The sequence below is a fragment of the Macadamia integrifolia genome, chromosome 3 (assembly GCF_013358625.1).
Source record: "Macadamia integrifolia cultivar HAES 741 chromosome 3, SCU_Mint_v3, whole genome shotgun sequence".
Classification (NCBI taxonomy): domain Eukaryota; kingdom Viridiplantae; phylum Streptophyta; class Magnoliopsida; order Proteales; family Proteaceae; genus Macadamia; species Macadamia integrifolia.
Window position 1 is genome coordinate 28,230,253 of NC_056559.1, and position 12,783 is coordinate 28,243,035.

Sequence of the window (12,783 nt, forward strand, 5' to 3'; positions counted from 1 at the left end):
TTTAATAATTGGTCAATCTCAAACAATTGAGTATCATATCTTTATTTATGCACATGGCATAAATAGGTGAGAGATTTATTAATTAGGCAAAGTTTTTTGAAAAGAACTCAAATGTTTTTTAATATAATCCCCTATCCAATTATAATAACCATGTGAAACAAAAAAACATAAAAGGCAAACTAAGGGCCCGTTTGATAACGTTTCAAGAAATGTATTTCTGTATCCAGAAACGGCAGAAACGGAACAAAAAGCATGTGATAAAACTGTTTCGTTTCATTTGTTTTCAGGAATTGAAATTAAAATTTCTACCTATTTATGGTTCAAGAAACAACCCAAGCGAAACAATTTTTCTGGAAACAACTCGTGGCCATTCTTTCGTTAGTTACTATCGACTTTCAGAAACATGACTTATTAAACACCTTCAATTCCGTTTCTATTTCTAGAAACGGAAATTTATGTTTCTACCATTTCTTGAAACAGAAACGGCAGAAACGGTAGAAACATTATCAAACGGGCCCTAAGTAGATCAGAGGGACTTTTATGGATTTTTTATTTGCAATTGGGGCAAGTTGGATGAGTTTGGACTGGAACTTTTGTCAAATTAGGGAAGTAAGCCAGGCCCAGACCATAACGAAGCTAACTAAAATGAGAGATGGTTTGGCTTAATGGGAGCTAACACAACTAGATTTGTCCATAAAACCTCACTCTTGACCCAAACTCATACTTAGTTATTATATTTGTTGGAAAGGGTTCTGATGATCTCCACAGTAGGAAGGAATCTTTAAGTACGTCTTAAACATTTACCATGTGGCATAGATCCTATTCTATGCTATTATTTGGGGGGAGGGGAGTGTGAACCTGGTAGCAATGGGCTTCCACGCACCACAAGCTACCTGTTGTCCCCATGTTTCTTGATGCCGTAATTCGGAATATATGTGTAATAGGCATTCTTATCGTAAAACTTTATTTATCAAAAGAAAAATCTCTTATAAATAATAAATAAGATAAGGATTTGGAAGAACTCAATCCTATAAATTGGCTTACAAAGTAAGGGAGCTTAAGACCGTATCAATTCACATCAATTTTATTTTGAAAGATGTGAGATCAGCCCCCATATGACTGATATGAGATATTCCATGGCAGCCCACTTTGGATCAAGTAGTCATTTCCAAGCAATTCCCACTCTACTCCAGGGTTTTTGCCTGGCAACAAGTAGTCATTTTCTAGCAGTTCTCACTATGGCACCAAGTCACCCTTTCACGCGTGGCTTTCACTGAGGATCAGGTGCTCGGCTAATATTGATACAAACTCAGAAGAACTCAACCTTATAAATTGGCTTACAAGGTGAGGGAATTCAAAGTTATATCAACCCATAGACTGATATGGATCGTAACATAATAACTCCAGGATTAAGAAAGGAAACAATTATTGAACTTTATTAACTGTTAGATTTATTCTGCCATACAACATCGACACACCAACATAAATCAAAGACAGTTTTTAACACCGCAGCCATATATCCCTCTTTCAGTTTCAAACAACTTCCATGTTAACAGGCCCATCTTGGGATTTCTCACTGGGCTTCGGCCCACCATGCACTGTCTAATCAGTCCCCTTCATTATTGGAAATTTGATCACATTAAGCATTCTGGCCTGGTCTTCATCTTCCATGTCATCCTTTCCCCCTTCTTCTATCACTGCTTCTTCTCCCATACCATCTTCTTCCATTGCATCCAAATTCACCATATTCTCCCCGGAACTCTTCCCCGCCGCCATGTCCTCCACATCTCCGTTGTAGATCGCCGCCGACGAAGTTAGTGCGTGAAGAACCAACATTAACCCCTTCTTGTTTATGTTCCATAGCTTCACACCTTGTACTGGATTCCACGTCGGATGACACTCTGGCATTGATAGAATATTGCCGGAGAAGAAAATCCCGGTAACTTCCACGGCTTCGACGACGTCGGAGAACATAAAAATGGTCGGGAAAGCTCGGGAAGAATTCGGATCCTTACTTTCATCGGGTCGGGGCCTTGTGTCGAAAATATCGATATGATCTTGGTTCAGGGCTCCCACTAGAACGCCTTTGGTGATCAGCTTGGCTACCCCTGACATTCGGGTAACCTTCATTAGTCCCTCGTTCATGCCTTCCAGGAAAGTTGATGCTTTTCCTACCATGGTTCCAATCCTATTGAGCTGGGGCACCGTGATCCGTTGGATCTTCGGCTGGGATACTGCCCAGAATCGGGGATGAAAGTCGGGCACAGAGAACTCAATTCCTGTCATCAAATCTGTTACTCGGGTGAAAGAAAAGACTGACTAAGGCCACAATCACTCACTAATACTAAAATAATAAAAAGAGAGGGGGTTCCTAAAAGGAAGTGTGGCCTCTGCGGGCTCTGCACCAGCATGGGATCAATGTGAGTATACGATGAAGCATCAATAGTGATAGATTTTTATTTTTCATAAGGGGTGGAGGTGATCATTTCACCCTTCTTGTGTCCAACTGCAAAGGCCAAGCTGCCTTCTAAGCTTCCCTATAGAAAAAAATCATTGTTTTAGGGAAATTTTTATTGTAACTAAAATGGTAAATTAAGAAATTGCCCTTGTAAGATAGCATCTTCTTTTTTTTTTCCCTCTCCTAATGAAGGTAAATCTTGTCATTTCATATAAACATTGTATTAAATTAATTTTTATAATTAATTTTTTTAACTAATTTTTTACTTCTACCAGAAAATTTGTTAAATAATTTTTAAAATAACTGATAATTAAGCAAATATTACAACTTCTTAATTCACCATTTTGATGACAACAAATTACACAGTTTTTCTTTTATATATAGAATATATCTTCTAGGAAGGGAATCTACAAGTATGTAAATTGACGTTGTTTATCCGACTTGTGTCAAGTGGATGTGGCCCCATTTATTAATTTGTCGGGAGAGAATTCCTTAAAAGGTAATGTGGTTTTTACACTAGTGTGAAACCAATGGGAGCACGCAGAAAAACATCAATAACGAGAAGATTTCCATTTTCAAAGGAGTGGAGTAGTCATTCCACCCTCTTGTGTCTAGCTGAGAGGCCATGCTACCCATAAGTACATATGTGCCTTCCTTAAGGAATTCTTATATCACCATGGATGAAGGAAATCTCGATCCAAAAGTTATAGAATCATAGAAGACGAGTTTCAAAATCTGAGCATAATCTCAGTTTAAAGTGGCAAATCACCATTAAAATCCCAAAATCTAGCTTTGTGTTCTTCATCCAACTTACTGTTTAAAATCCCAAAAAGAAAAAAATAAAATAAAATCCCAGAAAATATTTATTAAGAGGAAGGAAAACCCAAGATGCCCTCTCTGTTTCATTTATTAACAGAAACACCCTCGGGATGAGCTTTTAACGGAAACATTACCAGTAGCTATCATGGAGTGATCCTCAAAGTGAGCGAACTTCTCGAAGAGACTAGCAAGGACCTGCAACTGTTCCAAGCAGCAGCTCTCAGGAAACTGAACTCCATAGAGGAGTCCCGGCATTGCGAATGCAAAGCTACGGCAGCCGACGCGCAGCACAGGGGCATCCTTTGTAATGGGCCATTGAAGATCACCCACCACGCAGAGCGAAATCAGAATAGGGCTAATGGACTGCACCACCACCCTCAACGAAAATTTTCCTGCCCGAATCACGTCGGCGACCGGAAAATCTTCGTAGTTCATCAACCACAGAGCCACATTTTCAATCCTAAGAAGCTCAGACTCTGAACCACTAGGGAACACTTGTTTCACCGACACCATCGATCTTGACCTCCACGATGATGATGATGATGATGATTCCCCTTCCATTGTGAAACACTAGATTTGAACTCTCAATGGAATGGAATGGAGGAAAGGGGAGTTTAAATAGAAGGTAGAGGTCATCAATGGCATTGGTAAGGTTTCTGTCTGGTGAAACATGGTGAGAGAGAGAAAGAGAGGGGATGGAGAATGAGAGACTCTACAGGCATAGAAGCGCGCCATGCAGGGGAGGAAGGTGGCAGAAAGCGTGAACGGAGAGAAGGCAGGGGTGTTTTGGTCATATTAAAAGTAGTAGTACTCCCTATTAGGAGTACAATTGGGTAAGCTAAGGATTAAGATAAGTTTAAAGGAGTGTTTGTCACCTCTTAACCAGAGGCATGAAATTTTCTCTCATTTCTTCCGTTTTCTGGGCTGCTCAGCCACGTGTCCGCCTTTCTCTTCCTTCCCATGCCCTCTCTCCTAGCTAGCTGTCTGTCACATAGTTGGCAAGAACGGGTTTAAAATGGTGTTCTTGTTAACCTGTTTTGTTTTGCCGTTTGTTTTCTAAAGAAATGAAAAATAACTTCAAGCGGTCGGATTTTTTTTTTTTTTTCAAGACATTAAACTTTTTGAAAGTAATGGTTACTTAACTAAACATATCTCTCTCTTTCTCTCCCGAAGTCCGATTGATTTGATTCTTAATGATGTTAAGTAGCTTATACAATTACGTTTGACCATCGAGAAAGGTAGAATTTTTCACCATAAAATATTAAAAAAAAATGTGGTACCTATATTTTCCCTACAAGATTCACTTTCTTTTTCTAGTGTTCTCCATGACTCCATTCATTATTAACTCTATATTTCTAAGAAAAATTAGAAACAAAAGGATGTCATCTATCTTGAGTTCTCTAAAGATCTCCATGGCAATTTTTTTTGGGGTGGAGGGGTTGTATTAAGTATTCTCTATTCAATAAGAGCTAATTGTTGCACTTCAAACATTATGTACATACTCAATATCATATGAAGTGTCAGAGTTCTTATGTGGTTGAAATTTTTTTGTTTTTGAGAAGAAGTTCATTGATTTGATGAGGCTCTACCAAAAAAATCTAATCAAATAAATAGGCAATTCTTTACCAATAAATAAATATGCAATTGTAATCTAGGGAATATTGCATTCCTATTTATGTTCCATTTTTTGTCTTTACATAAATGATAAATCTAACCAAAACTCTACCCAAAAAAAAAAAATCTAACCAAAACACAACTTTGATCAACCAAACAATCTCTTTGGATTGGTATCCCTTCCAATTTTATTACAAATAACATATACTAGGATTTCCTCTTTAGAGGAGCTCTCTTAATTGTGGCATAGGTTTGAAAAATGGTCCAACTTGATAACTAGACCTCTCTTAGATATGATCTATATATATATATATATATATATATTTTATTGCATTTTGATTTATGCAAGTGTTTATAATGACCCATATTTCTCTTAAATTAAACTAAATTTCATAGACATCTCAGAAGTTGTTTATTATTAATTGACACAAATCATTTATTTTTATTTATGCAATAAATGTTAACAACCACGTATTTTAATGGCTCAAAATTAAGGTAACTATGGCATCTTATATTTTAAAAAGGGGAAAAAGAACACTTTTTGTTTGCGTTTTCCAAGCCTAGACACATGATGTGGGATGTGAAAAGAAGCCCCTGCCCTGGCAGCTCACCCCATGTATCTAAACATAAATCCACGTAAGCGAGAAGAGTTCTTTCATCCTTTAAAAAATGAATAAAATCCAAAAAAAGCCTCACTTTCTCGCACACAACTAAGAGATGGTTGGAAGGGAGACATAGTGTTCTGTTGCGAAGCCAAGGCACTAGATACTATTGGGATCCTCCTCATTTAAGGGGGGCCCACACGAGTGTGGCACGAGAAGAACTTCAATCTTCTCACGTCTCCTCAATCTTTAACTTCCATATGGGTTTTACATTCTTTTGTCAAGGAAAGCAAAAAAGAATCAGTCATGTAACCAACTTAGGGATTAGGTTGAGAGAAAAGCATTAGAGGAGTTCTTTGACAAACAATATGAATCAGAGTATGATTCCTATCAAATATCTCTTTATTATTAGTATTATTATTGCATTCGATGATTCGTCATATTAATCTTGTAAAGAAAATCTATCAATTGGTATCAAAATCAATATTGACTAGATCATTGAACAAAGTTTGTTTTTGTCATTTTTCTCTTTATTCAGATTTGGTAAAATCTTTATCAAAAAAAAAAAAAAAGATTTGATAAAATCAATCTAAAAATCTTTCCAATCCTTGAGAGTTATTCCATACATTTATTTAGTTGCCTATCAGTGACAACTAGCAACAATGCGCATAGGCCATTTGTCAAAGTTGCCTACCCGCTCTCAGGACAACTGTTGGTCGGCTACTACTGCTTCTACCCAGTCCTTAATAGACCTACAATCAAACAAAAATTAATTGGAATGTTGAATTCCATTGGGATTTAGTTTCCTATTTGGATACCTCATCAAATAGTGAAGTTATTTGTTGAATAATAAACAATGAAGTTATCTGTTAAGTGGTAGCACGATGTATAGAGTCTGACATACCAACAATTCATGTTGAATAGGTGGATGTTAGCTCTTTTTCAATAACATGGATATTCGCTCCTGTTTTTTAACAGCTAACTAGTTGTGTTTTCTGCTCTCCCCTATCCCCTTTCCTCTTAACCTCAGCCCAAATGGAAGAAGGTGAGGGAAGTTATCCCAAAGCTATAGCAAGGGCTAACCTAAGTGCAGCATCCAATTGGGGCAGGTGATCTTTTGCTATCCAAACAATCTGGGTGTAAAGGCGCACAACTATGTAGCATTTTTTTCCCCAAAAGTTTAATTGTTTGAGACAAATCCGATTGAATGCTGTGGACTACTAGGATCTAGTCCATTATGGATACAGGCCTATCTAGAGGAGCATCAAATGGGGTGGATCCCATTTTAAGGCCCGGTTAAATATGTAATTTTGGAGGAATTAAATTTTGCTTGGCTGGTATTTGTAAAAATTAGTGGCCCAAACCCAAAGAACATTTAGATATGATTTCAATTATAACCTAAAACAAGAAAAAAATAAGGAAGAAGGATAGGATTTCAATTACCCATATGGTTACTGAACCAAAATCTTGGATTTAATACTTACCCAGTGAAGCATGTCCGAAATTTGGAGATGTCAATGGGATAACTTACCCAAAAAAAAAAATGGGATACCGATATTGATCGGTGGTATCAGTATTGTCAAAGGCTAAAATGGTTCAAAAACCGATGGTATCGATATTTTTGAGATGTAAAATGGTCCGACGCTATTTTAATTTGTAGAATTGTATTGGTATGTTGATAATGACAGATCGATACGGCCACTGATACCATACAGTAAAACATTGCCTTTGAATAGATTTTGAGTTCTAAGGATTTTGAATGGATTCCGTATAGGATTCACATACGGGATCAATCAAATCCAATTCCATTTGATTGAACCGGAATCAGCTGGACCCAAACCAGATCCTGGTTCTGAGTTTAATAATCTTGATGTAGTTGTGAAATTGGGCTTAAACAGATTGATTAATAGAAGTTTGAGGTGTATTTATGAAATTGGACCATCAGAATCCAGCTAAACATGATTCCCAAGGACCGGTTTGAGAACCTGGAATTGGCATAGAAGGATATTTTCTTAAAGCTTGTGTCAAACCTAACCATTTTGTGGTTTTACGTGAGAGTAGAACCCTACTCTATTCTTACGTCACACCTCATCTAGGAATACAACTGGGCCAAGGCTGTGCTCCCATAGCCCAGCCAAAGCCCAGCCCGAGATACTCAACCCTGACCAAGCCATGCTGGGGTCAGCACAGCCCAGTCTTGCCTTGGCTGGTCTTTTGCTTACTCTTTTCCTGCGGAAAAGAAAAAAGATGGTATGTATTACGTAAATCTCAACAGGAACAGAAAAATAGTATCAAAATATAAAAATAAAAATAAAAATTGGACCCAGTTTTTATCTTTCAGCCGTTGGATGGGAATGAGGCAGGAGTGTGTAATTATGTATTCTCCTCTTTCACATCCAACGGCTGAAGGGGGAAAAAAATAAATAAATAAGCAACTCAGTGCACGAAACTTTCAATACTGCAGGGTCTGGGAGGGGTAAGTATCTGTAACCTTAATACAAGGTGATAAACTGACAAAGAAACCAAGAAATGCTTGGATCAAGAAATCAGAATCAGATTGTCGGACCAGAATCAGCGGATTTCATTTTTTATTCTGATCGAATGGATAAATTTGTATTTAAATTTTTTGGCTCAGTCGATTCTAAGTGATTTCAATGAAATAAAAGTAGGTAAAGACTTGAGACTAATCCATTGTTACTTTTTTTTTTTTTCCACAAGACACAGATAGTGCAATTTCTATGCAACAAATCTGGGGAGTCAGGAGTTTTGCTTACTTCTTACTTCTTACTTCTAACATCTGAATAGGTTCTACACACCGATTTTGGGGCCGAATCAAAATCGATTGGGACTGATCCAGATTGGTAGAAGGAAACATATTCATTAAACCAATAGCTAAACTAATACTTGTCAAGATATATGATTCCTTCACTTACGGAATGAAATTAGGCTAAATTATTATACATATCACCGACATGGACAATTTTGTTCAACTTCCTTAGAACAAAATGGAAATTACATTCTTGAAAATAATTGGACGTTAACGGAATGAGACAACATCCATTTGCTTGCTTCCATTATTGTAACGTAGCTGGAACCTGGATCCGGATATCATGGGAACTTTGAATTCGATGTCTACTACTTCAACATTTTCAATGCTTACATGCCAAGTGTCCATCTAAGTGGTTTCCATATTAATTATTTTTAGGGAAAATTTGGCTCCTAAGTGGCGCAAGGTGGCATTTTAACACGTGAATGGGTACCTTGAGGTGTTCTAGCATCAATGTGCGTTGCCACTTCTATTGAGATAAGATTTCACCAATCAGAGAAGGATGGCACTATAAGGATTTAGAGGATGGTATTGGTATTGGATCGGATGGGATCTATGGGTATTGGTATCGGTCTCTATCAGTATCGGATCATATGGGATCAGTGGGTATTGGTATCGATCTTTACCAATACCGATCCACATCGGATGGGATCGGTGGGTATCGGTCTATTTTACCCTCGATTTTTATTAAAAAATACTATTTTTTTTTCTATTTTACCCTTGAAAAAATCTAGATAATTGATCCGGGTTGGTATCAGATTGAGAATCGATCTCAACCAATATTAATCCGATACGGCCCATCCCAGACCCATACTTGAAACCATGGTCCAAATGTCCTAATTCCTCCAATCACTTTAAAGAATCTGGAGCTTATTGATTGATGCTGAGAGGTGACTAGACATCAACACTACCTATGAGCGGCAGGCAGCCTCCGCCCTTGATAAAAGGGGAACAAAAGACGTCCCTCAAAGCCTCATAAGCAATTAGGAATGAGGGACATCCCCTATAAGCTAAAAGGACGATCCCTAAAGCATTCTTACACTTTCAAACCTAAGACCAAGACCAACGAAAGCCGATTTAGATTTCGATTCCTATTTTAAAACCCTTCTATGTGTATAAATGTGTAAGCCAAAAGTTTCAGTGTTGTGTCACGGGCCATAATCTACCACCACTCTTTCCATCACAAGATCCTTGTGAATCCATCTTCTCCTCACCCACTCCCCCTCAATGGGATGATTGAGCACGGATTTATTTATTTATTGGTAAAAGAGCAGGGATCTAGTTCAAGGTATCGAATTGGGTATTGACAATATCAGACTGGATTAGGAGAGTTTACCACTAAAGATTCCGATACCTTTTTTTCTTTACTATTTAGCCTCCCCCAAGTTTTTTCCACGAAGCCTTAAATAAGAAATGGGAATGGTTAAGCTAAGAGGTTCAAACTTAAAACCTACAAGTAAGTGTGGGTTTCCAACATCACTTCACCGACTGCATTAAGAGCTCGTTTGGTATCGTTTTTGTTCCATAAATGCCGTTTCATGTCAAAAACAAAAATTTCAGTTTGTGTCAAAATGCAGTTTTTAAACGAAAAAATTGTGTTTCAAAATTTCAGATTTTTATTGGGAATGATTTTTTTTTTCTTTTTACGAAACTGGGAAGACGGAACTCCATTTTGGAGATCCGTCCAATCTCGTTTTTTTTTTTTTTTTTTTTTTTTCACTTTTTGTTTCAAAAAAACAAAAATAGACCATAAGTGCACCAAACAGAATATTCCGTTTTTTCATTCCAATAGAACGAAAAAACTCCAAAAACATTTTTTTAAAACAATACCAAACGGAGCCTAAGCAATGGTTGTTTCTTTGCATTTTTCTTTCTTCCTTTCTTTCATTATTTTCTCAATTTTTTTCCTTTAAACAAAAGAGGACAAGAGATAAAATTTAAGACAAGAGAGAAGCAATAAATCATTAACTCCATCAAATCTATGCTATCTCCACCTGCCAGCTCTCACCCTACCCATAAAGTTATTGCAAAACTTAATAGAAAAGTATTGACACTAACCACAACATGATAGAAGTTGAAGTAAAGTTTTGAAACCTACCATCCTTCCACTCCCCATGATATCTCATGTGATTAAATATTGGGGTTAGTTCATGTTGAGCCCATTTAGTCATTGGGAAATCATATCTGGGTGTGCCAATCATATATGAGATTAGAATCCTAACAAATTATTACACATAACCAACAAGTAATGAGTAATTTAATAACTTGCTAAGTAAATTATTTTCGTAATTATCATCTTGACTTTAGTAGAATAGCACATGCCATGATTTAACATAATCAAGTAGTGTCTTTGTCTATTGAAAGAAATTTCAAACATAAGACAAAACCATGGTTGGAAAATTCCAAACCTGGTTGATGCTAGGTGTTTTGAAGATGCAATATAGACTAGGTTAAAGGGACATGTATGCTTGGCCCAACAGTTAGGTATAAATGTTGCGACTTGATGATCAAGTGGTCAAAATAGTCACTCAACATTCTTACGATAATTAAAGTTGCATAATTCCCGCCTCTTGGACCTCACACATACGAAAACCTCGTGCATCAAATATGCCCTTCTTAATTTAGGCTAGGTTAGAGCATTACTGTGGGAGTGGTTCTCCTTCTTCTATATCATGCAGCAAAATAACCCAATAAATCAATAATATTAGCACTAGATCTGGGTAGAGTAGAGAGATTAATTTCTACCATTTATAGGCAGGTTTCATGGGGGGTTGAAACCTCCATTCATTTGGTGGAGATTTGAATTCCAACAACCACTTTAGTTTGATAAAGACTTGTCGAGAGATATATGCTTTGAATATGTGAGATGATCATCCTTAAATAAAAAAACAAAAAAGGCTAAAGTCATCCACCATTGGCCATCATTATAACTTTATCAGGGCAACCTTAATACATACCATTGAGAGAGATTCAATGGGACCCAAATTTTGGCGGATTGGTTGACAATAAAATCATTTTCTTTGTAGCGTCGGAATCCTAAACTGATGTAAACAATAACACAAAGAATAGAAAGATTTATGTGATTCTACAAGACTCAGGATGAGATGATATATGTTTTTCTATCAATGGAGAATAATAGGGTTATAATCGTTCATCCTCATATTTCTCTCAAATTCAATTTCTTTTTCGATATTTGGTTGAATTGATTACAGAAATCCTAAAATCTGCCATGTCATCTTAGAATTGGCATCTGTATTGCTTTAAATTGGGCTGTGGATTCTAATCCGAATTGATCAATTCCACTGGTCCCAACTCTTCAAACACTGATCATATCCTTATGGTGAGGAGATTCCCTTTTCACCTTAGGTGCGGAAAACTGAGTATTGGTTTTACACTTTGGATTTGATGTATTAAAATATTCAACTACATTTTATCAAGACAATATTATACATCATATTAATTTTCATTGATATAATCTTCAAAATGATTTACATGGCTCAGAAAGATTGCCTACTTCCAATGTGATATGAGATTTATTTTTCTACCAATGGAGAATAGGGTTATTACCGCTCATCCTTGCACCTCTCTCAGATTGTTTACAGAGAAAAACCCTCACTATAAATTCATAATGCAATCCTATACAAGAATTTATCGTCGGGCCTCATGGCCTTTGGCCTCTTAATGACCTTTGGAATATACCTGTTCATGTAAAATATGGAATACAAGACATCATACCCTCCAACACCTTCCTACATGACAAGTTTTTATAAAAACTGAAATTCCACGAGAACCCAACTACGTAGGTATCCCCACTGAGCTAAAAGCTCATTCCCTATAATGATCTAATCTAAACCTTACAAAGAAAAGAATACACATCATGGTCAAGACATGGAGATCGTATTGACTCGTACCGTATGTTCCCTTTTGGTTTGTTGTTTGCTGATTGTATGATATCAGCTTGATGATTGAATTATATACATAATAAATTAAGGGATGGAAAGGGTCACCAAAAGCCTCGTTGCAAATTCTCGACTCTAGTTATACGATCTACCTATGTCCATAATTCTTGTATTTATTTTGACACTAATTTCAACTAGGTTTTGAGGATCATCAAAGTCTTCATCATTAGTAATGTGACTTTATGATTGGACTCCTTTAAGGCAAGAGATCATTGCTTGGTTGGGTGACCGATGCACCAGCATCATCAACAACAAGAGCGTGTTTAGAAACATCAATAATCTTGGAATTTTTTATTTCACAAGGGGTATGGTGGTAATTTTATACACCCCTTTGTCTAGGTGCAGGAGTCACATGACTAGACAACTTTCTTTTTCCCATTATAACTATTTCTTTCCTTTTTAAAAAAAAAAAAACTAATGTCAAGTTGAATGGATTACAAAAACCCTAAAATTCACCATAAGTCATCTTAGAATCGACATATGTATTACTTTAAATTGAGCTTG

The 12,783-nt window shown here is 36.7% G+C and overlaps 1 protein-coding gene across 2 annotated transcripts; it reads right to left on the reverse strand.

Annotated features, from left to right (window-relative positions):
- Positions 1-1,409: 1,409 nt before the first annotated feature.
- On the reverse strand, positions 1,410-4,098 carry LOC122074937. Of its 2 annotated transcripts, none has more exons than XM_042639930.1 (2): positions 3,412-4,098; positions 1,410-2,279 (listed from the first exon to the last, which is right to left on the reverse strand). In XM_042639930.1, exons 1-2 carry the CDS (start codon positions 3,836-3,838, stop codon positions 1,603-1,605), a joined length of 1,104 nt encoding a protein of 367 aa, XP_042495864.1. In that variant the 5' UTR covers positions 3,839-4,098; the 3' UTR covers positions 1,410-1,602. The 2 variants fall into 2 exon arrangements, with proteins under 2 accessions (XP_042495864.1, XP_042495863.1); XM_042639929.1 differs by having other exon boundaries at positions 1,410-2,291.
- Between the last annotated feature and the right edge of the window lie 8,685 nt (positions 4,099-12,783).